Source organism: Delphinus delphis, chromosome 16, assembly GCF_949987515.2.
Source record: "Delphinus delphis chromosome 16, mDelDel1.2, whole genome shotgun sequence".
Lineage (NCBI taxonomy): Eukaryota > Metazoa > Chordata > Mammalia > Artiodactyla > Delphinidae > Delphinus > Delphinus delphis.
Genome location: NC_082698.1, coordinates 34812903 through 34840847, shown reverse-complemented (window position 1 = coordinate 34840847; position 27945 = coordinate 34812903). Strand labels below are relative to the sequence as shown.

Sequence of the window (27945 nt, the reverse complement as noted above, 5' to 3'; positions counted from 1 at the left end):
CTTTGTAACGATACTGGGATGTTATTTGTGTTGCCTTGTTCTCTCTCATTCTCTCGAGTGTACGGTGTAGTTTTCTGTGTGACACATGATATTGCAACAAACTGAATGCAGAAACAGATAGAAAAATAGATTTGCAAAATGTAAACCATGCCACTCTTCTCACTGATTTTTGTTTGGGAAAATAGTTAATTGTCCATAAATGGGTTTATTCTATTTTAAAAGGAGTTGTACATACATACAGTAATTTTTAAGAATGCAGAGAGGTCCTGAAACTAGAAAGTTTGAGAACCACTATGCTAGTGTATGTAGAATTTCCTTTGTATTATTACCATTAATGCTTTTTATTTGGTATTACTGATGACAGATATTCTACATAAGTGAATTTTCCAACTAGCCAAGTGTTGTTGGACATTTTAGAATACCCAGTCATTGATTGTATGGAACATTTTCTGAAATAACATTATGTACATCTCTTCTCAAATAGAAGATACTGAACATAATTTAACATATCCTGGTGACTGGATCCCCTATGACAACTTTGCACAGCCAACTAAACCAAAGAGCTCTATGGAGAATCCATCTACCTGTGCATTTGTGTGTGTTGTCTCTATAGTAAATAAAACTGCCAGTCTCACTTATCTAATAGCTAGAATGCAACATTAATTTTTACTTGATATGATTTAAAATGCTAGCATTTCCAGCTGGTTGCAAAGCTAGTAGTTTAAAATATGTTGTGAATAATGAATTTTGTAAACATTACAAAATAATGAATTTTGTAAACAGTTAAAAAAATTTTACTTCAGATACTCTAATATAGTGAGATATTATGACTTTAAAAAGTGTTTCATGATGGAACAGAGCCAGCAATTATTCTTTTATCAAAGATTGGTTTAGGGACTTCCCTGGCGTGCATTGGTTAGGACTCCACGGCTTCCACTGCAGGGGGCAGTTATAACAAGGAATGATATACTTTTTCAAATGTATAGGCTATTTTAATTTTATTTTTCTAATTAGCTAGGTCTGTGAACTTGAGCATATTGTTTTAATTTACCAAGATTATGCAAATTATGTAATTTACAAAGACTTTTATAGAAAAGTATTGCATATCACTATTTTATTAATCTCTTTCTCCAATTTTCTCTGTCCTCCTTGGGAATCTACATCTCTGTTAGAGATTAGAACTGATAGATGTTAAATGGCTTTATTGATTGAATCAGTTACTTGTGGGTTTTTTTTTTAATTATTTGAAGATTCCACAAGTAAACCAAGCAATGTTCTTTGGGATCTCCTTTTATTAAGAAGGAGTAGAGGAAGGGGGAGAAAAATAAAATAAAATATTGAGTCTTTCCCAGATTGCTAGAATATCAAAGATTTTCCTAAAGTACAGTTAGTTTTTCTGCTTATGTTAATTTCCTCTAGTTAGGTGAGTTGCTCCTGAAGCTATTATATTTCATTCAGCATATATCTATAAAAGTAGAGAAGATAACATCAACCACAAGAGTTGTGAAAACAGGCTGATATATGTAACATACTTCCTATCGCATGATAAATCCTTAATAAGTGATAGCTACTGTAGTGAGAAACTCTGAGCTATAGTGGTTTAAGAATACAGACATTAAGGTTATTCAGACTAGAGTTTGAATTCCCACTTCCCAGCTCTGTGAACTTCGGCATGGTACTTCAGTTTCCTCATTTGTAAAATGAAGTGTAAATATGCAACTCATAGGAATGTTGTATTAAAGCACCTAATATAATAGTAGGCATATACCTAGTACTCAATACATGACTTGTTTTAGTGAGTTATTATCATAGGAGTAACCATTTGTGAAACACTCAGCGTGTCATATGTTCTGTACAAGACCCTAGATGACGTTGTCTGTGATTCTGAAACTTCAGATTCATACCTACATCTGTTAGAAGATGACTTTATTTCAGTTGGGCAATATGTTTAACTTTTTTTAGGCTGGATCATGTAGCCTAATCCTAACACAGAAATATTGATTCAGACTTCACTGAGCCTAAATCTAGCCAAAAAGCAAGCAAAAACAAATAAAGCAAACAAACAAACCCAAATTCTTTGAGCAGCCAAAGATGTCACACACACAAAATCGCATATGTACTTTCCTTATGGAAGCATTCCTCAAGTTCTCATTTAGTGCCCCTCACATCTCTGTTGTTTTGTTAGCTGAATGACTTTAGGTGAGTCTCAATTCCATTTTCCTCATCTATGAAATAAAGGAGTTAAATAACTAATTTCTAGAAATCTCAAGTCCAGAAACTTTTAAATTCTATGTGTATAGCATCTGAATTTTTTATGGCTTATTTTTCTATACTAATCTCTTAAAAAGAAAAAACAATAAATTTACTCTGAAGTATAGGATCTATGCACAGGATTCCCTGGACGTCAAGCTCTGTGATGAATAAGGAATTTCTAGTCCAGCATGAAGGACCAGTATGACACCAATTATAATTTCAGTGGAATAATTTAAGTAAATCACAAGTATAAATAAGAGTGATTGATTTTTGTGGAAATGGTGACCACCAGAAAAAGCTTTGCAGAGAAGTTATGATAGAATGGGTTAGGCTGCATTTACAAGGTAGTCCCAAGTTTCAGTGTTTGAAAATTGTAAAGGTGCATTTGTTGCTGATGGTATAATCTAATGTTGGTCAGCAGTGGCTCTGCCTCACATAGTGATTCGGGGACCCAAGCCAACGAATGCTCTAGCATCTCAGCTTGTAGCCTCTGGGATTATTACAGTGGAAGAAAAGAGAGAGGAACTGGAGATTGTCCCACCAGCCTTAAATGCATCAGTACTTTCTGGTCCCAAAATGGCAGACATCACTTCTGCTTCTGGCCTGTTAGAATTAATCAGATGGCTGCATTTAGCTGTAAGAGAGTGGGCGATGTGGGAAAGTGAATATTTGGTGAGTGTAAATGTTTTTGCAACATGGCATCTGAGTTGATTCTAAAAAGCTAAGTGGAAATCAGTCTGGTAAATGAGGAAGGAGGAAATGAAAAACTCTCTACTCTGAAAGCAAAGAATGCCTAGCCATATTTTTCTTAAGTCCCCTTACACCCAAAGTCCAATCTCGTGTTTAGAGAAATAAATGAACTCTAAAAGATTTATCTTTTGACCTGAGCTTTTGAAGTTGCATCAAGACTAGAAAACCTTTAATCAATCAACCTGCGAAGTATCATATGCATGTTAACTACTGAAAAAATATTTGTGGAGGTCACAAAAACAGTGTTACCTAAATACCAAGTTAAAATAGCAGATAACATGAATGAAACGTGTACTGTGGGCAAGGAACTCTGCTCATTGATTTACATGCATTATTTCAGTTAAACCTCACAGTAACCCTGTGAGGAAGGTACTGTTATTATCCCCATTTCCAAACTTTATCAACCTGTAAGCAGTTAGATGGCATGACTGTTTTCCTTTTATACTTAAAACAATTTGGTCCTGGAAAAGGTAAGTCAATAATATATACAGGTTTTATCTATCTATCGTGCATCTATCATCAGATTAAAATCTCTATTTTAAATGTTTACGATTTTTGCAGTAAAATAATTTAAATAGAGTGACTAGGAATTATGCTGCAATGTTAACTTTTCTGTTTTTAGGGTTTGGACAGGGGATCCAAAGGCCAGATTTCTACTTCCAGCAGTTTTGTTTCAACTGTTAACCAGAAGAAAGAAGCTGCTGAAAACAGAAGTTCACCTACACATCTTGTTTTCCCTAACATCAAGAATGGTAAAAAATTTTTAATTTTAAAAATTAATGTAGTTACAATTATTAAAAGTATATGTAGTATGTGTATCTTGGCGCAAGTATATTATTGAACTATTAAAAAGTAGATTTTAATTATTCAGTGTTGTTCTACTAGGTCTAGTTAGTTAATACAATAAAAAATAAGCTATAAATATTTACAGAAAGGAGCAAAATCATTATTTTTAGGTAATTGTTACCTAGAGTAAGAGAATCACATACAAAGCTCATGAATAAGAAAGTTTGGTTAGGGTGCCTGACACAATATAAACATACAAAAATTCAGTAGATTTCCTTTATTTGAGCAGTAATCAATCAGAAGAGTTGATGGAAAATATACGAAATATTTAGAAATAAACCAAGGAGAAAGTGAGCAAAACCTATACGAAGAAAAACTATGAAACTTTATCAAAAGACTAAAAGGTGGTTTGAACGGAAAAACTTAAATATCATAGAGATCTCAGATACACCCGATTTACTCTCTAACATTTAATGAATTTTTCAACAGTTTTTTGGGGGGAAACTTAAGAAAATGATGCTCTATTTGATTTATAAGAATAAATGAGAGAATGCAAGGAAAAGTAATGAGAGAACCCATTCCTTCGTATTACTATATATTATAAAGCTGTACCAATGGTAGGGCTACCACCAAGGTAGCCAAATACATGGAGATGGATCAGTAAAACATAGTGTATATAAATGATATTAAATTATTGAAAAGATGGAATTAGGCCAACTAGCCAACTTTTTGAAAACGGTAACTTTAGATTTTTAAAAACTACAAAAGTACTAGAAGAAAACACAGGAAATTGTTTTTATAATAAAATTCTTGGAATGATAGCAATGTGAACAGCCATAAAACAAAAAAATTGAAAAGTTTGAAGGCATAAGAAAGTTTAAAAGTTCTATAGGAATTTTAGAAGGTCATAAACAAAGTTAAAGTAAGATGTCATAGTCAGTGAAAACAAATCCTTGAATCATAGAGATCATTAATAAATCAGTAAAATGAACATTTCATTAGGAAAAAAAGACAAAGTGTATGAACAGACCCATCAAAAAAGGAAATATGAATAATTAATACACGTGAAAGGATGCTCAGTCTCACTAGTATTAAAGGAAGTACAGATTAAAACAAGTAGTTAACATTTCCCTACTCAGTGGCAGAGAATGAAGACATGTGTATCTGTGGGGTTGTCTAGGGAGTGTGAAAATGGGCACTTTTATGAGTAGAGGGCTTGGAAATTGATACAACTTTTCTGGAGAGCAAATTATTTGACATACATTCAATTTTTAAAATGTTCATATACTCGCTGATCCAGTGTTACATTTCTAGGAATTTATTCTAAGGAAATAATGTATGTTGAAAGACCTATGGAAAGAATGTACATTGTTTGTAATAGTGGTATTTGAAGCAATCTAAATGAATTGGTTGACTAAATTATGGTAATCCATATTGTAAATACCATGCTTTTATTAAGACGTGACAGGTGTATAAATTTTCTAGGAGAAATACTTATAATACATTGTAAAATGAAAAGTGCAAATTACACAGTAATAGGTAGAATATGACTCCAATTTTTTTAAGTGTGGGGAAACCTTTTATACTTCTTTGAGCAGAATAAAGAAGTATGGAAGAATGCCCACCAGCCTGTTAATGGTTTCCTCAGGAAAGTAGGATTGGGTGGATATTATTAATATGCTCGATTTCTCTATATAACTCTATATTGTTTTATCACAGGGAATATATACTACTTGCATAATTTTAAGTGCCCCTTGCCCTGTAATGAAACAAAACAAATCTGCAAAGGTTTAGATGTCCCTCACACCTGGACAAAAAAACAACAAACCTCAGAATGTTTAAGGACCTTGTTCCTGGTAAATTGCTGTGTCCATAAGCTGCACATGGCATAAATTATTCTTGCGCATATTTTCTGTTGACACTCCAAAGGATAGCTAGACCTATTCTACACTCTTGCAAGTTAGTATTTATATTGTCTCATTTATCAACCTTTGCCTTTGATAATTTCTTTCTTCTTTTATTTATTTTTATTTATTTATTTATTTTATTTTATTTTATTTTATTTATTTTATTTACTTTTTTATACAGCAGGTTCTTATTAGTTATCTGTTTTATACATATTAGTGTATATATGTCAACCCCAATCTCCCAATTCATCCCACCACCACCACCACCACCACCACCCCTGCCCCACTTTCCCCCCTTGGTGTCCGTACATTTGTTCTCTACATCTGTGTCTCTATTTCTGCCTTGCAAACCAGTTCATCTGTACGATTTTTCTAGATTCCACATATATGCGTTAATGTACGATATTTGTTTTTCTCTTTCGGACTTACTTCACTCTGTATGACGGTCTCTTGGTCCATCCACGTCTCTACAAATGACCCAATTTTGTTTCTTTTAATGGCTGAGTAATATTCCATTGTATATATGTACCACATCTTCTTTATCCATTCGTCTGTCAGTGGGCATTTAGGTTGCTTCCATGACCTGGCTATTGTAAATAGTGCTGCAGTCAACATTGGAGTGCATGTGTCTTTTTGAATTATGGTTTTCTCAGGGTATATGCCCAGTAGTGGGATTGCTGGGTCATATGGTGATTCTATTTTTAGTTTCTAAGGAACCTCCATACTGTTCTCCATAATGGCTGTATCAATTTACATTCCCACCAGCAGTACAAGAGGGTTCCCTTTTCTCCACACCCTCTCCAGCATTTGTTGTTCATAGATTTTCTGATGATGCCCATTCTAACCTGTGTGAGGTGATACCTCATTGTAGTTTTGATTTGCATTTCTCTAATAATTAGTGATGTTGAGCATCTTTTCATGTGCCTCTTGGCCATCTGTAGTCTTCTTTGGAGAAACATCTATTTAGGTCTTCTGCCCATTTTTTGACTGGGTTGTTGGTTTTTTTAATACTGAGCTGCATGAGCTGTTTATATATTTTGGAGATTAATACTTTGTCCATTGATTTGTTTGCAAATATTTTCTCCCATTCTGAGGGTTGTCTTTTTGTCTTGTTTATAGTTTCCTTTGCTGTGCAAAAGCTTTTAAGTTTCTTTAGATCCCATTTGTTTATTTTTGTTTTTATTTCCATTACTCTAGGAGGTGGGTCAAAAATGATCTTGCTGTGATTTATGTCATGGAGTGTTCTGCCTATGTTTTCCTCTAAGAGTTTTATAGTGTCTGGCCTTACATTTAGGTCTTTAATCCGTTTTGAGTTTATTTTTGTGTACGGTGTTAGGGAGTGTCCTAATTTCCTTCTTTTACATGTAGCTGTCCAGTTTTCCAGCACCACTTATTGAAGAGACTGTCTTTTCTCCATTGTATATCCTTGCCTCCTTTGTCATAGATTAGTTGGCCATAGGTGTATAGGTTTATCTCTGGGCTTTCTATCCTGTTCCATTGATCAACATTTCTGTTTTTGTGCCAGTACCATATTGTCTTGATTACTGTAGCTTTATAGTATAGTCTGAAGTCAGGGAGAGTGATTTCTCCAGGCCCGTTTTTTTCCCTCAAGATTGCTTTGGCTATTCGGGGTCTTTCTTCTTTTATTTACATACACACATACAAGCACATTTCATTACCTCAGTCTTATTCTAAGGAGGCACCAGTGCCCGTATGTCACAGTCCTGCAACACACAACAAAACAAACTTATAATTGTGATACCATTATACCATAAATAAATAAAGTGAGCCTATTTGATGGGGGAGAGGAGTTGAGAGAGATGATTTCTATTTTAGACATGAACTAGATACTAACTGTAACCTTTATTTGTATAATATTTACAATTTAGGGAAAACTTTCATGTAATTTTCTTTGAGCAATCACATAAAATAGAATAGGTATTAGAAACGTTGCCATATAGTTTTCTGTTGCTGCTTAACAAATTGTCACAAACCTAATGTCTTAAAAACAACACCATTTATTAGCTCACAGCTCTTTAAGTCAGAGGTCTTGGTGGGTGTGGCTGGGTTTTGTACTTGGGCGTCTCTCAAGGTGGAACCTGGGCTGGACTCTGGGGAAGAATCCTTCTCTGAGGTCCTCAGGTTGCTGGCAGAACTCACTGTATGCAGTTGAGACTGAGGTCCCGTCTCCTTGCTGACTGTCAGCCAGGGCTGCTCTCAGCTTCCAGGGACCCTCACAGGTTGCCACGGGCTGCCCCCAGGCCCTTTGGCGGTATCCCAGCCTACTGTTTCAGGGCTGGCAGCAGGATCCCTTGTGTCGAATCCCCTTAGTACTTCCAGTGCCTCTGCCTTTGCCTTCTGCAACCAGTGGGAGAAAGCTCTCTGCTTATAAAGGCCTCACATTACAAGGTTTTGCCTACCTGGATAATCTCCCTATTTTAAGGTCAACCAGTTAGTAGCCTTAATTAGATCTGCACAACCCCTTTTGTCATGTTATGCAAGGTGATCAGGATGGAACACCAGAAGGCTGAGAATCGTCCAGCCATCTTAAAATTCTGCTTCTCACACCCATAAGAGAACTGGCTCAGACAGGGTAAGTGACTTGGCCACAGTCATGCTGCTAAGTGACAGAACCACAATTCAATCCCACATTTTCTGACAACAGAACTCTTGTTCTGAGAGACAGAGGAAACTCCTGATTGACTTGTTTCTCTTGGCTGATTAATCATATCACATTAATCACACAACTCTAATTACATCATCTCCATACTCCCTAGCTTCCAAAATTAAATAAAAATTTTTTACTTTGACACGCAAGGATATTCGTAATATGACAGCTTTTCAACTTTATCTCCTGTCTTTCTCCTACATACTTACATTTCAACTATTCTCTGGGATGCCTCACACCTTTTTACCACAGTTTTTGCAATTTTTTCCCACTGCCTGGAACACTCTGTCCCCTCTTCCCTACCTGTCAGATCCTGTCTGTTCTTCATAGCTACCTTTTTACTAAACCTTTACTGATTCTCCCTAACCAGATGTAATTCTTCCCTTCTTACAATTTAGGGTTTTTTTTCTCACCTCTTTTAGTCTCTCAACCTTGTGTAGTATCACTTGTGTACTTTAATCTCCTAGACTGTATGTTTCATGAGGGAATAAATACCTTTGTAACCCCTGCAGAGCCTAGGACAGTCCCCTTATTCATCAGGGGATCTTAGCAAGTATTTATCGCATAGGGTGAAACAAGAGAGAACTCGGGACTGGAAAGAGCTGTGCAAGTGGGCGCACCAGAGCAGTATCAACAGCAGCCACACCAGCGACTTCATATAGTGCCCACTGCGTGTCGGGCACAATTCCAAGCACTGCACAGATATAGACTCCAGTAGTCCGTACAGCAGCCTGAGATAGGAATTATTTTCCTAGTCCAAGGGTAAGGAAACTTAAGCCACAGAGAGTTGTAAGTGCTTGCCCTGCATGAATTTATGTAGCTAATGAATGGCAGAGACAGAAAAAGGAAAAGAGAGTCAAAGGTAGTTTAAAAGAAGGAGAGTTGGTAAAAAGAAAAGGAAATGAGTCCTGAAGGAGCTAAGAGACCCAGGTTGTGCTATGACTTGGAAATTCAAGGGAAAAGAAAATTTAAAGAAGAGGATTTAGTCAATAATGCCATTGGTAAGAGAGGACAAGATGAGTAAGCACTGCGGCAGAGCCAAGGATTTGTTGGTTAATGTGTTTATGGTGACTTTGAGAACAGTTTCAGTAGGATGGGATGAGGAGAATTCAAATTGTAAAAAGTTAAGGGTAGATCTAATTAAGGCTACTAATTGGTTGACCTTAAAATAGGGAGATTATCCAGGTAGGCAAAACCTTGTAACGTGAGGCCTTTACAAGCAGAGAGCTTTCTCCCACTGGTTGCAGAAGACAAAGGCAGAGGCACTGGAAGCACTAAGGGGATTCGACACAAGGGATCCTGCTGCCAGCCCTGAAACAGTAGGCTGGGATACCGCCAAAGGGCCTGGGGGCAGCCCGTGGCAACCTGTGAGGGTCCCTGGAAGCTGAGAGCAGCCCTGGCTGACAGTCAGCGAGGAGACGGGACCTCAGTCTCAACTGCAAACAGTGAGTTCTGCCAGCAACCTGAGGACCTCGGAGAAGGATTCTTCCCCAGAGTCCAGCCCAGGTTCCACCTTGAGAGACTCCCAAGTAGAAAACCCAGCCACACCCACCAAGACCTCTGACTTAAAGAGCTGTGAGCTGATAAATGGTGTTACCACTAATCTGGTAAGAATCTAGGGGCAGTGGAGACAGCCTTTAGAGTAGCTTGGACTGGAAGGAAGAAAGAAAGAACAGTGGAATTTTTTTTTTTTAAAGCCAAGTCAAAAAAAATTTTTTTTAACATCTTTATTGGAGTATAATTGCTTTACAATGGTGTGTTATAAAGCAGAAACTAGAACAGTGGAATCTTGCAGGGTAGTGTGGTCAAGCAAAAAGATCTGGCACAGGGAGAGGTTAAAGTTGCAGTAGGAACGTAAAATAATAAAATGAACAGAGAGAATAGGATCCAGGATGAAGATAAGCACAGGGGTTGAGGTGTTGGCTCCAGCAAGGAAAGAAGGGCACCTCTTGCTCAGACTATGGACTTGAGGGAGAGAGGGAGTAGGAGAAGGAAATGGAAGTTTTTCTTGCCATGAGTTTAGTCATCTCCTTGGAGAATGTGTTCGTTTCCTAGGGCTTCTGCAACAAAGCACCACAAACTTGGTGGCTTAAAACAATAGAAATTTGTTCTCTCCTGGTTCTGGAGGCTATAAGGCTAAACTGCAGGTATTGGCCGGGTTGGTTCCTTTTGAAGCTTCTGAGGGAGAATCTGTTCCATGCCTCTCTCCTAGCTTCTGCTGGTTGCCAGCAATTCTTGGTGTCCCTTGGGGCTTGTAGATGCCTCACTGCAATCTCTGCCTCTATCTTTACGTGGCCTTCTCTCCTGTATGTCTTTCTGTGCCCAAATTTCTCTCTTCTTGTAAGGACACCAGTCACTGGATTAGGGCCCATCCCAATCCAGTATGACCTCATCTTAATTCAGTTACAACTACAAAGACCTTATTTCCAAATAAAGTCACATTAACAGGTCCTGGGGGTTTAGGACTTCAACATATCTTTCTGGCTGACACAGTTCAGCCTACAGCAGAAGGTTAGAAACCTTATGAACACTGAATTGTCTGCTAAGGAGAATGATAGGGAATCAAAAGGAAAGGATGCATAGCCATAACCTTCTTCGTTTGGGCTGTTTGTTCAAATTCCTTAGCTTTTGATTCCCACTGACACTATACTCCATTCTTTCTACACTGCTACTATCTTAATCTCTGAGCCCAGCTCTCCAGCGTGTTGCCCACACCTGCCCATCTCCTCTCTGGGTGCATGTATTGATTCAGAATGTGGTCCACCTACTTGGGCTCCCGCCGCTTGTCTGCTTCCCTCTCATCTGCTCCATTACTGTGGAATCTGCAGTCAGCCCGACCCTAAACTTGGAGTATTTGTATATATGTGACTCTATAGGAATAGGCCTGTTAGCAGACTTCCTTTACCATGTTGGAACTCCTAGTGCTGACTTCTCCTAGCTGTTCTCTCTGGATGCCGCTTGAATTCGGCATGGAGTTCATATGTCAAGGCTGCTGCAAAAGAAGTCTTTTATTGAGTAGGGAGTTAGACAAAGTCTTCCAAATGTAAGTGTGTTTATAATTCCATGATCTTTTGCAAAGCCTCTCTTGCCAATAAGTTTGTTTCCTCAAAGATGCCTCATTCTTGGCATTTATTACAATTTCCCTCCCTCTAGCGGGACCTGTGCTGGGTATTCTCTAACAGCTTGTCTCCCCGTCTGATCTTCAAATGGTATTAGAGAAGCTGCAAAAGCCCAGCGTGGGTTTACCTAACAGCTGAGGGATGCCTTTCCTCCCTGTAGATCACATGACTAGGTATGCCTCTCGAGTTGGCTGTCCTTTTAAAGATCAGACAAGTGTGGGAGTTTTACCTACTATAACAGCTGCTGGAGATGATACATCTTCAGAAAAACAATGTAAATGGTAAGTAATGGTGTGGGGTGGTAAGCACTACATCCTCTCTTACTCTTTTGTACCTTCCTTTCTACAGTGATTATGCTCCTGTCAGATTATTTAAAACATCTTTAAACAGCACAGACCATCTTTAAAAGAAAGGAAATAATTCCTCTCCAAACCTTTTAAAATATCTGTGCGCTCTTGGTAATTCAGAAAGAGTTGACATTAACTCTGACAGTGCTCCGGGGCACTGTTCCTCTCCCAGCTCAGTCTGTTTTATGAGTTTACTCTAGAAGAGCCCTGAGGTGACATAATGAACTGTGCAGTTTTTACACGCTCTGGAGAAATGCATCCCATGTTCTTTGCTGCTCTGAAAGAGCCAAGAGAACAGAGTGGTCTTCAGCTCAGATGGTGCTGGATCTGTGTGTGGTGGGATGCTGTGATCTATTCACAGGTGAAGTACCACAGAGTTTTCACAGTTTCTCCAAAAGCAGCTTTAGAGGCAGACAGGGAAACAAACTGTGAGAAGAAACCCAGCACAGGACTTGCCATCTGGGGAGAGAAAAGTACTCACAATAACTGCTGTAGGATTTCCATCTTAGAAGAAGTATCTCCAAGGCCTCAAATGACCCCATTTCCAGGATTCCTGGGAGAATGAATTGATTTTGGACTAAATCTCCAAGATCCTTTTGTAGGTCCCTCAGTAATCTTGGACTTAGCTTTTCTTAACCATGCCTATGGGAGCGATATATCTGTCAAGAACTTAGAGTACCTTGCTGCATTAATTTGTTGATTCGTCTGTCTCTTTACTAGTCTATAAACTCCTTAAGCTTCTTTTTGGAGAGGGAAAAGGCTAGTCTAATTTTTTTTATATTAAAGTTAATTTTTTGAATGGGTAGCACACTTCTGTGTTTCAAAAATCAAAACTATAAAATTAGGTATGTTTCAGATGTCTCACTTTCACACTCTTCCCTGCTGTCTTCTGTATTCTTTCCTGTGTTTCTTTATGTAAATGAAAGCAAATATAAATATTCATTCTGATTTTCCACTTTATCTTAAAATAAATTAACTACCTACACATTATCCAGCACATTGGTTTTTTTTCTTAATGTACCCTGGATAGCTTTCTATGTCAGTACATAAAGAGCTTCCTTACTCTTTTTTATAGTTATATTCCATTGTATTGGGCTTACTAAGAGCCTATTAAAATAAATTAGTTGTTTTTTTGTCTTTCGCTATTGTAAACAATGCCACAATGAATGGCTCTGTACATATGTCATTTTGTTCCTGTGCAGGTTTATCTGTAGGATTTCTTAGAAGTGGAATTGTTGAGTCCAACAGTAAGTGCCTTTGCAATTTCTGGGTATCTCCAGGATCCAGTGTCCATGGTACACAGAGTCTTTACTCAGTAAATAATTTACTGAATGAGGAAATATATGGGAGGTACTTTTTCTGGGTTTCTGGCCAGTTCACCCTGTAACCTATCTCAAGGCGACAATAAGATCTCTAAGATACGTCCAGTATAGGGCATCTATTCTATTAGAGATAACCTTGTATAAAAAGGACTTTTGAATATTTTTATAACTAGACCCATAAAAGAACATTTTATGTATGCTTTCATTGTAGTTTTACAAACACACATACCATTGAACTTAGTAAAAAGTACATCTCCAAACACTAATGAATGTGTCACTTTATTTGGCTCTGATGGCTAAAGTCCTGTGAGTCAGAGTGGGGTTTTTTTTCCCTTCTTTCTTCCTTTCTCTCTCCCACCTTCAATTTTATTTTTTGCCAAATGTTCAGAAAAGTCATCCTATAGACAAGGATGTAAACACCACCTGTTATGAGTAATCCACTCTGGTCTCTCCCTGTTTCCACGGCTTGCCACTACTGAAGTAGTCAGAAGCAGTACAGAGTACTGAACTGCTAGAGGGATCCTTCAGATTGTAGCTCGCTTATCGTCTGCCCAGCACTCGCAGGTTGTCAATTATGATACTAAATAAGAACTGCGTCTTTGAGTTTACTACTACTAGTAGCTGTCATTGGGACCTTAGACGTTAAACCTAGCCCTCGAGACCCTTTGTTTACTCATCTATAGACTGAGAAAATGGAGAATTATGAGTTGTAAAATATCTTCTACACCTGAGTTTTTTGATTTAAAGGGTTAATTTTCCAACATACTGATTTTGTTTGATCCTTGTTGCGTTTTGTTTGACATTTCATAGTTTACTAGCACCTACTTCCATGTAAATTTAGGATTCAGTTTTGCTACTTTTTTTATACATGATAGAAAGTTCAGCTTTATTCTGTAATCTAGTCATACAGCATTCTGCCACATTTTTGATCCTCAGAGAGCCACTAAAGCTGGCCCAGGTTCAAAGGGAAAAGAATTAGACTCCATCTTTTGATGGGAGGAATATCAAAGAATTTATGGACATATTTTAAAAGTACCACATCATGCGAATTGTAAGATGCAGATCCAGAAAGAGAAGCCAGGTCTTCTGAGGCTTATTTCAGAACTTTTTCCTTTACCCTGTTGTAGGACAGGAGGTTGTAACTAAAATCAGGTGTTTAAATGACATATTCATATTAAGTTTCCAGGCTCCTTCAATTTTTCTATTATAGGTCATTATATTATATTGTATAATAGAGAATTTTTACCTGTTTTGGTCAGTTTATAAGTCCTGTCCATTTTGTTCTTAAAAGTTTTAGAGATGGAAGTTAGAAATTATTGAACCAGTGGTTTTCAAACCTATTTTTGTTACTTTTATTTTCGGAGCAAAATACTTTTTGAAAAACAATTTTTCTCAGACCATCATTATATTAAGCAGAGAAAAGCTGAGCTTCCCTGAGTAGACACGTCGACACAGCACCATTCCCCTGAGGTGGCCCTTGAAGTTCTTCTTAGGAGCCTTGGGAACAACAGACTTAGGCCATCTGTTTCATTTTATAATGTCACAGCTGAGGCCCAAGGAGTTTCATTGACTTGTCCACGGTTATGAAAGTTAGTAACCTAGCCAGCAACAGGACCTAGGGCCTTACTTCCAAGGCTGGTGCTTTCTCCATTACTTATTACTTATTTAATTACAAATTATTTGAGATGACACTTAGGGTATAGCATTTTGCAACAGTGTGTCACCAGCAGCAAACCTTTATATCAGTGTTTCCTCTCCAGCAGTAGGGGGTTAAGGAACAGAGACACAGGTGACTCCTATTGGACACCTAACCTACATAGAGACTCTTGTTACCTTTGATGCTGCTCTTGCTACCTGTGCTGGCCGACCAGGAACTGTCTTCAGTCTCCTAATCATATGACCAGTTTACAGTGTCAGTCTTCATCCTGGTGGTGCAGCTGTGGAAAGCTACATATTACTCATCTCCAACCAGAGTCAACCTGCACTAGCTTCTTGAAAACAGTGAGCTGGTAAAATTTGGCTAATAATCTCACACCCATGTATATCGTTATATTATGATCTTCACATTTTTAAAAATACACTACCAGCCCCCACCATAACCCTTATTCTTCTTGCATGGTATTAAGTGTTTTACTTAATGTTTCTAAGCAACCAAGTAAAATTGGCAACACTATATTAAAAGAAAGGGAGAATGATTACCGTTTATCAGTTTAGCACAGAGTAGTCCCAAGTATTGGCTGAATGAAACCTAAATGACAGGTTCACTGGTAAATATATTTTGACTTTTCTCAGTGTATTACGATATTCTGTATTGCAAAGAAAGCTGCATATGATAGAACAAAGATCTGCCTGTTCTATTTATAATATCGGTTTGAGATTTAATTAATCCTTCATCACCACAGTTATTGATTTTCTCTTTTGAATTAGATTTTAATAACCATCTGTGAGAACAGGCTGAAAGCCTGTCTCTGGAAACAATGCCTTGATATTCGGGGACGTGAGAGCAGCTGTGAGCTGTTATTCTTCCTTTCTTAATAGCTGAATGTCACATCCTGTAGATTGGCTTTCATTCACTAATGTGAGCAAAGGAGTCTGCCTTTCTTTCTGACTCAAGTCCCATTAACATCGTACGTTAGCATTCTGCATTACTCTTCAGTCCAAGTTACCTTCCAAACTAAAAATAAATTCCATCTAGGCCTCTAATTCTAACCTCACCCTATAATCCTCTCGGCTTTGGCATTGCGATTTCTCTTATGTAAGAATCTCCCCACTCTCAGTCTTTGCCAAAATCCAGTTCTCTTACTAAATAAAATTTCACTCTTCCACCTCAGTATGGTATTAATAAAAATGAGTGGGTATAAAAATGTGTATATATGCTCTATGAGTGAATAAGTTAATTTATATATGAATGAGTTTGTTTGTTTCTAATAGTGGGTGTTTATAGCCAGGTTGAGAAAGGTGTGCAGGAAGAGATAGGAAAGGGTAAGCCTGGTGAAGAGGAAGAGAAACTGTAGAGGAGCCTCAAAATATAATAATAAAAGACTGGTGTTGGAGAGAGGTTCTTGTCTGCAACATTCTTTCCCTTTAATAATGATTGCCAAACATAACCCATAACAAATAATTTACAGAGATACCAAATTTTACTCACTAATAAATTGAACTTCTGTCCAATTTGTGCTTAAAGTACAAATTGCTAGAAATTAGTTATTTCCACATTTAATAAAGGGTTTAAAACTCAGTTATAGAACTAAATTAAAGAAATTTAATCATCTGTTTTATGTTGTCGGCATCATTGTTCTCTCCTTAAACCACTGAACAACATTTCTCAGTGTGATCCTCAGACTTGCATGTTAGAAATGCAGATTCTTGGGCCCCACCCCAGACCTACTGAATCACAAACTTTGAGAGGGCCTAGTAGTATTTGTTTTAGTTCAACAAGGTCTTCAGGTGATTCTGATAAACAGTAAAGTTTGAAAACCGTTGCTGTTGAGTATAAGAAATTGGCATCTCTGTACTATCTTCTAATGTGAAAGGTTATTTTAAAAGATACTCTTGGGACTTCCCTGGTGGCACAGTGGTTAAGAATCCGCCTGCCAATGCAGGGGACACGGATTTGATCCCTGGTCCGGGAAGAACCCACATGCCACAGAGGAACTAAGCCCATGCACTACAACTACTGAGCCTGTGCTGTAGAGCCCACGAGCCACAACTACTGAGCCTGCATGCCACAACTACTGAAGCCCGTGCACCTAGAGCCCATGCTCCGCAGCAAGAGAAGCTACCATAATGAGAGGCCTGTGCACCGCAACAAGAGTAGCCCCGGCTCGCCACAACTAGAGAAAGCCTGCACACAGCAACGAAGACCCAATGCAGCCAAAAATTAAATTAAATTAAAAAAAAAGATACTCTTAACACTAATAAAATTTGAAGTCAGTGATAGATCCAAAGTTAGCTGCTTAATTGGGAGAGTGAATAAGGAAGGAAGGAGGACCTTATAGCTGTGTTACTGCTGTGATGATTGATGATTCTGTTTGCTTAATAGAAAATATATTTTGATTACATTAGAATGGAACTACATTTCATTATTGTAGAATTTAGAATCTATAGAATATTCATCTATTCTATTGGTTTGGAAGTATTAATACTTGACAAAATACAGTGACCAAAGTAAAATGCTTAGTGGATAGACTCAGCAGCAGAATGGAAGAGACAGGAATTAAAGAGCTGGAATATAGAACAATGGAAATTAACCAGTCTGAACAATAAAGAGAAAATAGACTGGAAAGAAAAAGAGAATCATCTCAGAGACCTGTGGGACTATAACAAAAGACATTACATTCTTTTTTTTTTTAACATCTTTATTGGAGTATAATTGCTTTACAGTGGTGTGTTACTTTCTGCTTTATAACAAAGTGAATCAGCTATACATATACATATATTCCCATATCTCCTCCCTCCCACCCTCCGTATCCCACCCCTCTAGGTGGTCACAAAGCACCGAGCTGATCTCCCTGTGCTATGCAGCTGCTTCCCACTAGCTATCTATTTTACATTTGGTAGTATATATAAAAGACATTACATTCTTGTCATTGGAGTCTTAGAAGGAGAGGAAGAAGAAGGTAGGCTGCAAAAGTACTGAAAAAGTAATTGAAAGCTTCCCGTACTTGGCAAGAGACATGAACCTGTAGGTTCAAGAAGCTGACCAAATCCCATACAGGGTAAACCCAAAGAAATCCTCATCAAGTCATATCATAATTAGACCTCTGAAAACTAAAGACAACAGCAACAAAATGTTTAAATGCAGCCAGAGAAACAGGATACCTTTACTGCTAGGGGAAAACCTTTCAAATAACAGCAGATTTCTTATCAGTAACCATGGAGGCCAGAATGAAGTGGCTGGGAGAACTCCCAGCACAGAATCCTACACCTGGTGAAAATGTTTTTCAGGAATGGAGAGGATATCAAGACATTCTCAGATGGAAGAAAACAAATAGAATTTGTTGCCAGTAGATGGTCTAACAGAGTGCATTAAGAGGTTCTCTAAACAGAAAAGAAACAAAAGAAGGAACCTTGAACATCAAGAAAAAGAAATAACATGATAAGCAAAAACTAGGTAGTACAATAGACTTTCCTTTTCCTTTTGTGTTTTCTAAATTATGGTTGACACTGGAAACAAACATTATAACACTGGTATGGTTCTAAATGTATGTAAGTAAATACTTAAGAGAATTATAAACAGAGAAGTGTAAAGAGATGTAAAAGCAGGTACAATTTCTACACTTTACTCCAGCTGGTAAAACGATGACACCGTAGACTAAAATAAGTTAAGTGTATGTAATGTAACATCTAGAGCAACCTTTCGGTAATGCTACAGATAAATCAAAATGGAATTCTAAAAAATGTTCAAGTAACTCACAGGGAGGCAGGAAAAATAAGAACGACCAAATAGAAAACAAAAATATTAAATGGTAGAACTTAAGCCCTAACATATCAATAATTATATTAAATGTAAATGGTCTAAATACATCAGTTAAAAGACAGAGATTGGCAGAGTAGGTTAAAAACATGCCCCAACTATATGCTGTCTACAAGAAACTCAATTCAAATGTAGCAATATAGGCAGGTTGAAAGTGAAAGGATGGAAAAAGGTATACAGTAATGGCTATATTAATATCAGATAAAGTAGACTTAGAACAAAGAAAATTACTGGAGGCAGAGAGGGATATTATGTAGTGATAAAAAGGATGATCATCAAGAAGATATAGCAATCATAAATGTGTACATACCAAACAATAGAGTTATAAAATATGTAGAGCAAAAACTGGTAGAACTGAAAGGAGAAACAGAAAAATCCACAGTTGGGTGTTGAAGTCTCTAACTGTAACTGTGGGTTTGATAGACCTAGACAGAAAAATCAGCAAAGATATAGAATATAGAAGAACTCAACAGCATCATCAACCAACAAGATCTAATAGACATTTGTGTTCCACCCAACAACAGTAGAATACACATGCCTTTCAAGTGCCCACAGAATGTGTACCAACACCACATCCTGGACCATAAAACAAATCTCAGTAATTTTTAAAAATTGAAATAATGCAGAATATGTTCTCTGACCACAGTTGCATCAAATTAGAAATAAATAACAGAAAATAAAAGGAAAATCTCCAAACACCTGGAAACCAAACAACATACTTCTAAATAACCCATGGGTTAAAGAGGAAGTCTCTAGGGAAATTTTTAAAAATGAATGGAACTGAATGAAGATTAAAATACAGCATATCGGGCTTCCCTGGTGGCGCAGTGGTTGAGAGTCCGCCTGCCGATGCAGGGGACACGGGTTCGTGCACCGGTCCGGGAAGATCCCACATGCCGCGGAGCAGCTGGGCCCGTGAGCCATGGCCGCTGAGCCTGCGCGTCCGGAGCCTGTGCTCCGCAACGGGAGAAGCCCGCGTACGGCAAAAAATAAATAAATAAATAAAATACAGCATATCAAAATACTTCTAAAGCAGTTTGGAAAGGGGAAATGTATAGCAATCAATGCATGCATTAGGTAAAAGGGAAAGTTTCAAAACCAACATCTAAGCTCCCACTTTAAGAACCTAGAAAAAGAAGATCAAATGAAATCCAAAGCAAACAGAAGAGAGGAAATATAAAGATAAGAACAAAAAATCAGTAACAGAGAAAAGAGAAAAATCAGTGAAGCAAAGAGCTGGGCTTTTTTTTAACAAATGAATAAAATTGACAAACTTCTGTCATAAAATTGACAAAAAGAAGACATAGCTCATCAATATCACAAATGAAATGGGATATCACAACAGACCCTACAGGCAGTAAAAAGGGTGGGCAGGGGATGCCACAAACAACTCTGCATAAATTTGACAACCTACGTGAAATTGACCAATTCCTCAAAAAAATACAAACTACCACAACTCATCCAGTATGAAGTATATAGTTTGAATAGCCCTATAAATATTAAAGAAATTGAATTCATAATTTTAAAACTCTTAAAAAAGAAATCAGGTCCAGACAGTTTTACTGGAGAATTCTACCAAATGTTCAGAAAAGAATTAACACCAATTTTATCCAGTGTCTTCCCAAAGTAGGTAAGGAGAGAACATTTCCCATTTCATTTTATGAAACTAATGTTACTCCAACACCAAAACCAAACAAGTATAGTAAAAAAAAAAAAAAAATTATAGACCAATCTTTAACAAAATATTAGCAAATAGAATTCAGCAATATATAAAAACAATTATACACCATAATCAAGTGGAGTTTATCCCAGAAATGCAAACTGTTTCCATATTTGAAAATCAATCAATGTAATTTACTATATTAGCAGTCTAATAATACAAATCATGTGATTATATCAAAAGCATTTGACAAAATTCAACACCCATTCATGGTAAAAAAAAAAAAATAAACAAAACATAAAACAAAAAGAAAGTCTCAAAAAATAGGAATAGAGGAGATCTTCCTTAACTTGGTAAAGAGCATCTATAAAAAATGTACAGCTAACATTTTACTTAATGGTGAAAGACTAAATGCTTTCTCCTTTTAAGATTGGGAACAATGCAAAAAAATGTCTGTTCTCACCACCCTTATTCAACATAGCATTGGAAGTTCTAGTCAGCAAAATAAGGCAAGAAAAAGAAGAGCCATCCAGATCAGAAAGTAAGAAATAAAACTGTCCCTATTTGCAGATGATATAATTATCTACATAAAAAAATCCCCAGAAATCAACAACAAAACTCCTAGGACTAATAGACGAGTTTAATAAGTTGAAGGATATAACATACAAAAACCAATTGTGTTTATGTTAGCAATAAATACATGTACACTGAAATTTAAAATATATATCATTTATAATCACATTAAAAAATAAAATACTTAAGTATAAATCTAGCAAGCATTACAAGACTTATATGCTAAGAATTACACATTGCTAATGAAAGAAATTTTAAAAGACTTAAATAAGTGGAGAGACATACTGTGTTCAGGGATGGGAAGACTCGATGTAGTAAAGATGCCAATTCTCCCCAAATTGATATACAAATTTAATATAATTTGTATCAAAATCCCATAAACCTTTTTTTTTTTTTTAGCAGCTATAGACAAAATTATTCTCAAATTTATGTGGAAGGGCAGAGGAACTAGAAAAACAATTTTGAAAAAGAATAAAGTGGGAGAAATCAGTCTACCTGATTTCAAGATTTACCATATAGCTACAAGTAATCAAGACTGTGAGGTATTAGTGGAGGGATAAATACAGGGATCAGTGGAATAGAATAGAGAGCCCAGAAACAGACCCATGTAAATATGCCCAGTTACAATTTGACAAAGGAGCAAAAGCAATTCAATAGAAGAAAGATAGCCTTTTCAACAGTTGGTACTGGCGTAATTGAACATGTATAAATATCGACCCAGATCTCACACCTTATACAAATATTAACTGAAAATGGATAACTGACTTAAATATAAAACTATAAAACACTTAGGGAAAAAAAACAAAACAATAGGAGACAATCTTCAGGATCTAGGGCTAGAAAAGAGTTCTTAGTCTTGACACCAAAAGCACAATTCATAAAAGGAAAAAATTGTAAAATCTGACTTTTTGGTGATGGCCATTCTGAGTGGTGTGAGGTGATACCTCATTGTGGTTTTGATTTACATTTCTCTAGTAATTAGTGATACTGAGCATCTTTTCATGTGCCTGTTGCCCCCATCTGTATGGCTTCTTTGGAGAAATGTCTACTTAGGTCTTCTGCCCATTTTTTCATTGGGTTGTTTGTTTTTTTTGATATTAAACTGTGTGAGCTGTTTGTATATTTTGGAAATTAATCCCTTGTCAGTCGCATTGCTTGCAAATATTTTCTCCCATTTCATAGGTTGTCTTTTCATATTATGGTTTCCTTTGCTGTGCAAAAGTGTTTAAGCTTTTAGGTCCCATTTGTTTATTTTTGTTTTTATTTCCATTACTCTAGGAGACAGACCCAAAGAAATATTGCTGTGATTTATGTCAGAGAGTGTTCTGCCTATGTTCTCCTCTAGGAGTTTTACAGTATCCAGTCTTATACTTAGGTCTTTAATCCATTTTGAGTTTATTTTTGTATATGGTGTTAGAGAATGTTCCAATTTCATTCTTCTACATTTAGCTTTCCCAGTTTTCCCAGCACCACTTAGTGAAGAGACTGTCTTTTCTCCATTGTATATTCTTACCTCCTTTGTTGTAGATTAATTGACCATAAGTGTGTAGGTTTATTTCTGGGCTTTCTATCCTGTTCCATTGATCTGTGTGTCTGTTTTTGTGCCAGTACCATACTGTTATTACTGTAACTCTGTAGTATAGTCTGAAGTCAGGGAACATGATTCCTCCAGCTCTTCTTAAAAAACTAAACATGCAATGACCATTTAACCCAGCAATTGCCCTCCTGGGCATTTATCTCAGAGAAATGAAAGTTCACCCAAGAACCTATACACGAATGTTTATAGCAGCTTTACTCATAGTAACTCCAAACAGATGTCCTTCAATGGGTGAATGGTTAAATAAACTGTAGTACACCCATGCCATGGATTACTGCTCAGCAATGAAAAGGAATAAACTGTTCATACATGCAACAACCTGGATGAATCTCTGGAGAATTATGCTGAGTAAAAGAAAGCCAATCCCAAAAGGTTACATATATGTGATTCTGTTTATATAGCACTTTTGAAATGACAACATTATAGTCATGAAAGAACAGATTAGTGGTTGCCAGGGATTAAGCAAGGTGGAGACAGGGGGAAGTAGGTGTGGCTATAAAGGGTACCATGAGGGCAACACGGTGATGAAATGTTCTATATCTGACTGTCTGTGTCAGGGGTACATGGGATGTCTCTGTATTATTTCTTACAACTACATGGGATTCTACAGTTATCTCAAAATTTAAAAAGTTTAATTATAAAATTAAGTATGGCAACTCTAGAAGTTTAGGGAAAAACAGTTTTTTGATCCTCCGATGTACAGAATTTGATTAATCACAATTCTGGTTCATGACACTGACCTTGGTCCATGCAGAGCTCTATTGGTTGCTTTATTTTAATAATAGAGATATGAAATAGTATAATATAGTATAATATAACATATTACAGTGTCATAGTTTATTTCCACTGCATGCTGTGTAAATACTGTGTTGTCTAAATATACCACAATGTATTCAATTCTCTGAGTAATGGATAACTGGATTATTTTCAGATTTTTTTTCCTGAAACAATACTTTTGTGAATATTCTTGTATATGTCTTCTGAGGTACTTATGCAAAATTTCTCTTGGACATGTGTTTAGGAGTGAATTGCTGGAAATTATTACCTTTTTTTTTTTTGCGGTATGTGGGCCTCTCACTGTTGTGGCCTCTCCCATTGCGGAGCACAGGCTCCGGACGCGCAGGCTCAGCGGCCATGGCTCACGGGCCCAGCCGCTCCCCGTCATGTGGGATCTTCCCGGACCGGGGCACGAACCCACGTCCCCTGCATCAGCAGGCGGACTCTCAACCACTGCGCCACCAGGGAAGCCCTGCTTTTCAGTTTTTTAAAGTGTTTGTGGCAGTTAATACACCTACCAACAATACGTGAAATATCAAATTAATCTACATCCTCTCTAACATTATCATACTTTTTAATTCTTGCCAGTTGAGTGGATATAAGATTGTGTCTCATGTTCTTTATTTGCATTTTCTTAATCACTAATGAGACTGAATGTCTTTTGATGTGTGTATGGTATATGTGTTTCTTTCTCTAGAATGCCTGTTTGATTCTTCTGCACATTATTCTATTGGATTATTTCTCTTTTTCTCAATGATTTTTAGGAAATATCTCTCTATTCTTGGTGCTCATCCTTTGTTGTATGTGTTTCAGATTTTCCCTCCAACTTGTAACTTATATTTTTAATTCAAGGTATCTTTGATGATCAGAAGTTTTTAATTTTAACATAGTCAAAAATGTCTGTTTTTTTATAGTTGCACTTTTTAGTTTCTCTTAAAGAAACATTTCTCTGTCCCGAAATCAGAAGGATTTTCCTATTCCTAGTTTTTAAGGTATGAGATAGGAATCCAACTTCATTTTTTCCCCATGTGGTTAACCATATTTTCAAATCCTTTCTTTCTTCCAATGATCTGCCATATATTTCATATATTGAACTTTCATGTGTGGATGGATATGATTCTGGGTTCTCTAGTCCACTGGTCAACTTATCTAATCCTGTGTCTGTAAAACACTGCTTTTTACAGTGTAAAAAGCAGTAAAACTGTAAAACTTTTTACAGTTTTAATCTACACTGAATCTGTAGATTGCTTTGGGTAGTAGTCATTTTCACAATGTTGATTCTTCCAATCCAAGAACGTGGTATATCTCTCCATCTATTTGTATCATCTTTAATTTCTTTCATCAGTTTCTTATAGTTTTCTGCATACAGGTCTTTTGTCTCCTTAGGTAGGTTTATTCCTAGATATTTTATTCTTTTTGTTGCAATGGTAAATGGGAGTGTTTTCTTAATTTCACTGTCAGATTTTTCATCATTAGTGTATAGGAATGCCAGAGATTTCTGTGCATTAATTTTGTATCCTGCTACTTTACCAAATTCACTGATTAGCTCTAGTAGTTTTCTGGTAGCATCTTTAGGATTCTCTATGTAGAGTATCATGTCATCTGCGACAGCCTCTTCAGTAAGTGGTGCTGGGAAAACCGGACAGGTACATGTAAAAGTATGAGATTAAAACACTCCCTAACACCATACACAAAAATAAGCTCAAAATGGATTAAAGACCTAAATGTAAGCCAGAAACTATCAAACTCTTAGAGGAAAACATAGGCAGAACACTCTATGACATAAATCACAGCAAGATCCTTTTTGACCCACCTCCTAGAGAAATGGAAATAAAACAAAAATAAACAAATGGGACCTAATGAAACTTAAAAGCTTTTGCACAGCAAAGGAAACCATAAATAAGACCAAAAGACAACCCTCAGAATGGGAGAAAATATTTGCAAATGAAGCAACTGACAAAGGATTAATCTCCAAAATTTACAATCAGCTCATGCACCTCAATAACAAAAAACCCAATCCAAAAATGGGCAGAAGACCTAAATAGACATTTCTCCAAAGAAGATATACAGATTGCCAAGAAACACATGAAAGAATGCTCAACATCATTAATCATTAGAGAAATGCAAATCAAAACTACAATGAGATACCATCTCACACCGGTCAGAATTGCCATCATCAAAAAATCTAGAAACAATAAATGCTGGAGAGGGTGTGGAGAAAAGGGAACACTCTTGCACTGCTGGTGGGAATGTAAATTGATACAGCCACTATGGAGAACAGTATGGAGATCCCTTAAAAAACTACAAATAGGGCTTCCCTGGTGGTGCAGTGGTTGAGAGTCCGCTTGCCGCTGCAGGGGACACGGGTTCGTGCCCTGGTCCGGGAAGATCCCACATGCCACGGAGCGGCTGGGCCCGTGAGCCATGGCCACTGAGCCTGCGTGTTCGGAGCCTGTGCTCCACAAGGGGAGAGGCCACAACAGTGAGAGGCCTGTGTACCCCCCCACAAAAAAAAAAAGAAACTACAAATAGAACTACAATACGACCCAGCAATCCCACTACTGGGCATATACCCTGAGAAAACCATAATTCAAAAAGGGTCATGTACCAAAATGTTCATTGCAGCTCTATTTACAATAGCCAGGACATGGAAGCAGTCTAAGTGTCCATCATCGGATGAATGGATAAAGAAGATGCGGCACATATATACAATGGAATATTACTCAGCCATAAAAGGAAATGAAATTGAGTTATTTGTACTGAGGAGGATGGACCTAGAGTCTGTCATACAGAGTGAAGTAAGTCAGAAAGAGAAAAGCAAACACCGTATGCTAACACATATATACGGAATCTAAGAAATAAAAAAAAAAAAGGTCATGAAGTACATAGTGGTAAGACAGGAATAAAGACACAGACCTACTAGAGAATGGACTTGAGGATATGGGGAGGGGGAAGGGTAAGCTGTGACAAAGTGAGAGAGAGGCATGGACATATATACACTACCAAACGTAAAATAGATAGCTAGTGGGAAGCAGCCGCATAGCACAGGGAGATCAGCTCAGTGCTTTGTGACCACCTAGAGGGGTGGGATAGGGAGGGTGGGAGGGAGGGAGACGCAAGAGGCAAGAGATATGGGAACATATGTATATGTATAACTGATTCACTTTGTTAGAAACTAACACACCATTGTAAAGCAATTATACTCCAATAAAGATGTTAAAAAAAAAAAGAAAAGAAATGAATAAGCAACAGGTATTCATTGGAAAGCTCAGGAGCCCAGTTTGAGAACAAAAGCTGAAACTGGGAGGGGTTTTGCCAAGAACAGGTGAATGCAGAGGGCCCATGCTGAGATCTGAAGGGAGCAGGTAACCCCTGTGAACTCTCCAAACTAGGGATCCCTTCCAGGAAGGGGGGCGGAGGGGCGCATTCTGAGATTAGAATCAAATTTGAGCATCACTGGGACAATAAAGATTAAAGACAGAGATCACCTGAACAAAAGTGGAAGAGGGAAACAGGGCCTGGAAATCCCAGAAAGAAGCTACCATGTATTTGAGTTCTACATAAAAACAAAAAAAGGGGGTGCTACACCTCCTTCTGAAAGTTTGGGAAGATTAATTTCAAATAAAATTGGCTAGAGAAAAGAAACAAGGTCAAATTCTATAATTTTTAATTACAAAATTGTATTATAATAAAAAAGAATAAGAAACAGAATAACAGCCTCTTGAACAATGGGAGCACATCAGAAACACATGCCCACAAAAGTAGATAAAATACTATTTCAAAATGAGCTAAAGCTCATTAAGAAAATGATATGACACTTGAAAGAATGCCATAAATCAGAATTGCAAAAAATGAAAAGTGAGGTGACAATAAAGGAAATAATTCGATTTTTTTTTAATTTTAGAAATAAACTAGAAGGAACACAAAAGCAAACAAATGTAACAGATAATGCCTTAAGAGAACTAGAAGATGAGAAGAAGGAAGTATTTAAAATTTTAAAAAGAAATGAGGAAAGAGATAAAAAGAAACTGAGAGAAATTAAAATTAGAATAGGCAGAACAAGAAAGGGTTGGTAGCACTATTCCTTGACTGGTTAGTGGTTTCAGAGGTGTTTGCCTTATAGTAATTCATTAAGCCATACATTTGTTTTGTGAGATTTTTCTGTGTTTGTTTTATTTTACAATTAAAAGGTTATAAAATGCAACAAAAAGGAAAACGATGAACTGGCGGATATTTGGAAAAAAAGAAAAATACATAAAATGTTCATGCAAATTGATGATAAAATGCTAAATCTCCAATAAAGAATTGCAGAGGATATAAATAAATGATGTACATACACAATTGACCCTTGAACAACATGGTTTTGAATTGAGTGGGTCCACTTAATGTGCTGACTTTTTCAATAAATTTCGATAAATACATAGTATAGTACTACAGAATCTGTGTTTGGTTGAATCCGCAGATACTGAACCACAGATGTGGAGGGCCAGCTGTAAAGTTACATGGGGGATCGGTGCCCAAACTCCACATCAATAAAGGGGCAAGTGTATTCAAAAGCTAATAAACACTAAAAACATCTAGTCTCAGTGAAATAGTCCCTGAAAGAAAATTTATGGGAAGGGAGGCGATGAAAGAAAAACTCTGTATTGTATCTACAGATAACTTTTAATGTCAGATACAGCCTAATTTATCTGCTATGGGTGAAGTTGG

The 27945-nt window shown here is 37.0% G+C and overlaps 1 protein-coding gene across 3 annotated transcripts in view; it reads left to right on the top strand.

Annotated features, from left to right (window-relative positions):
* HECTD2 (HECT domain E3 ubiquitin protein ligase 2) overlaps positions 1-27945 on the top strand; it is a 77220-nt gene that overhangs the window by 8781 nt on the left and 40494 nt on the right. For all 3 annotated transcript variants that reach the window (XM_060034484.1, XM_060034485.1, XM_060034486.1), the window contains exon 2: positions 3626-3755. In XM_060034484.1, the coding sequence (XP_059890467.1) occupies positions 3626-3755 (130 nt within the window). The remainder of the gene's footprint in view (positions 1-3625; positions 3756-27945) is intronic.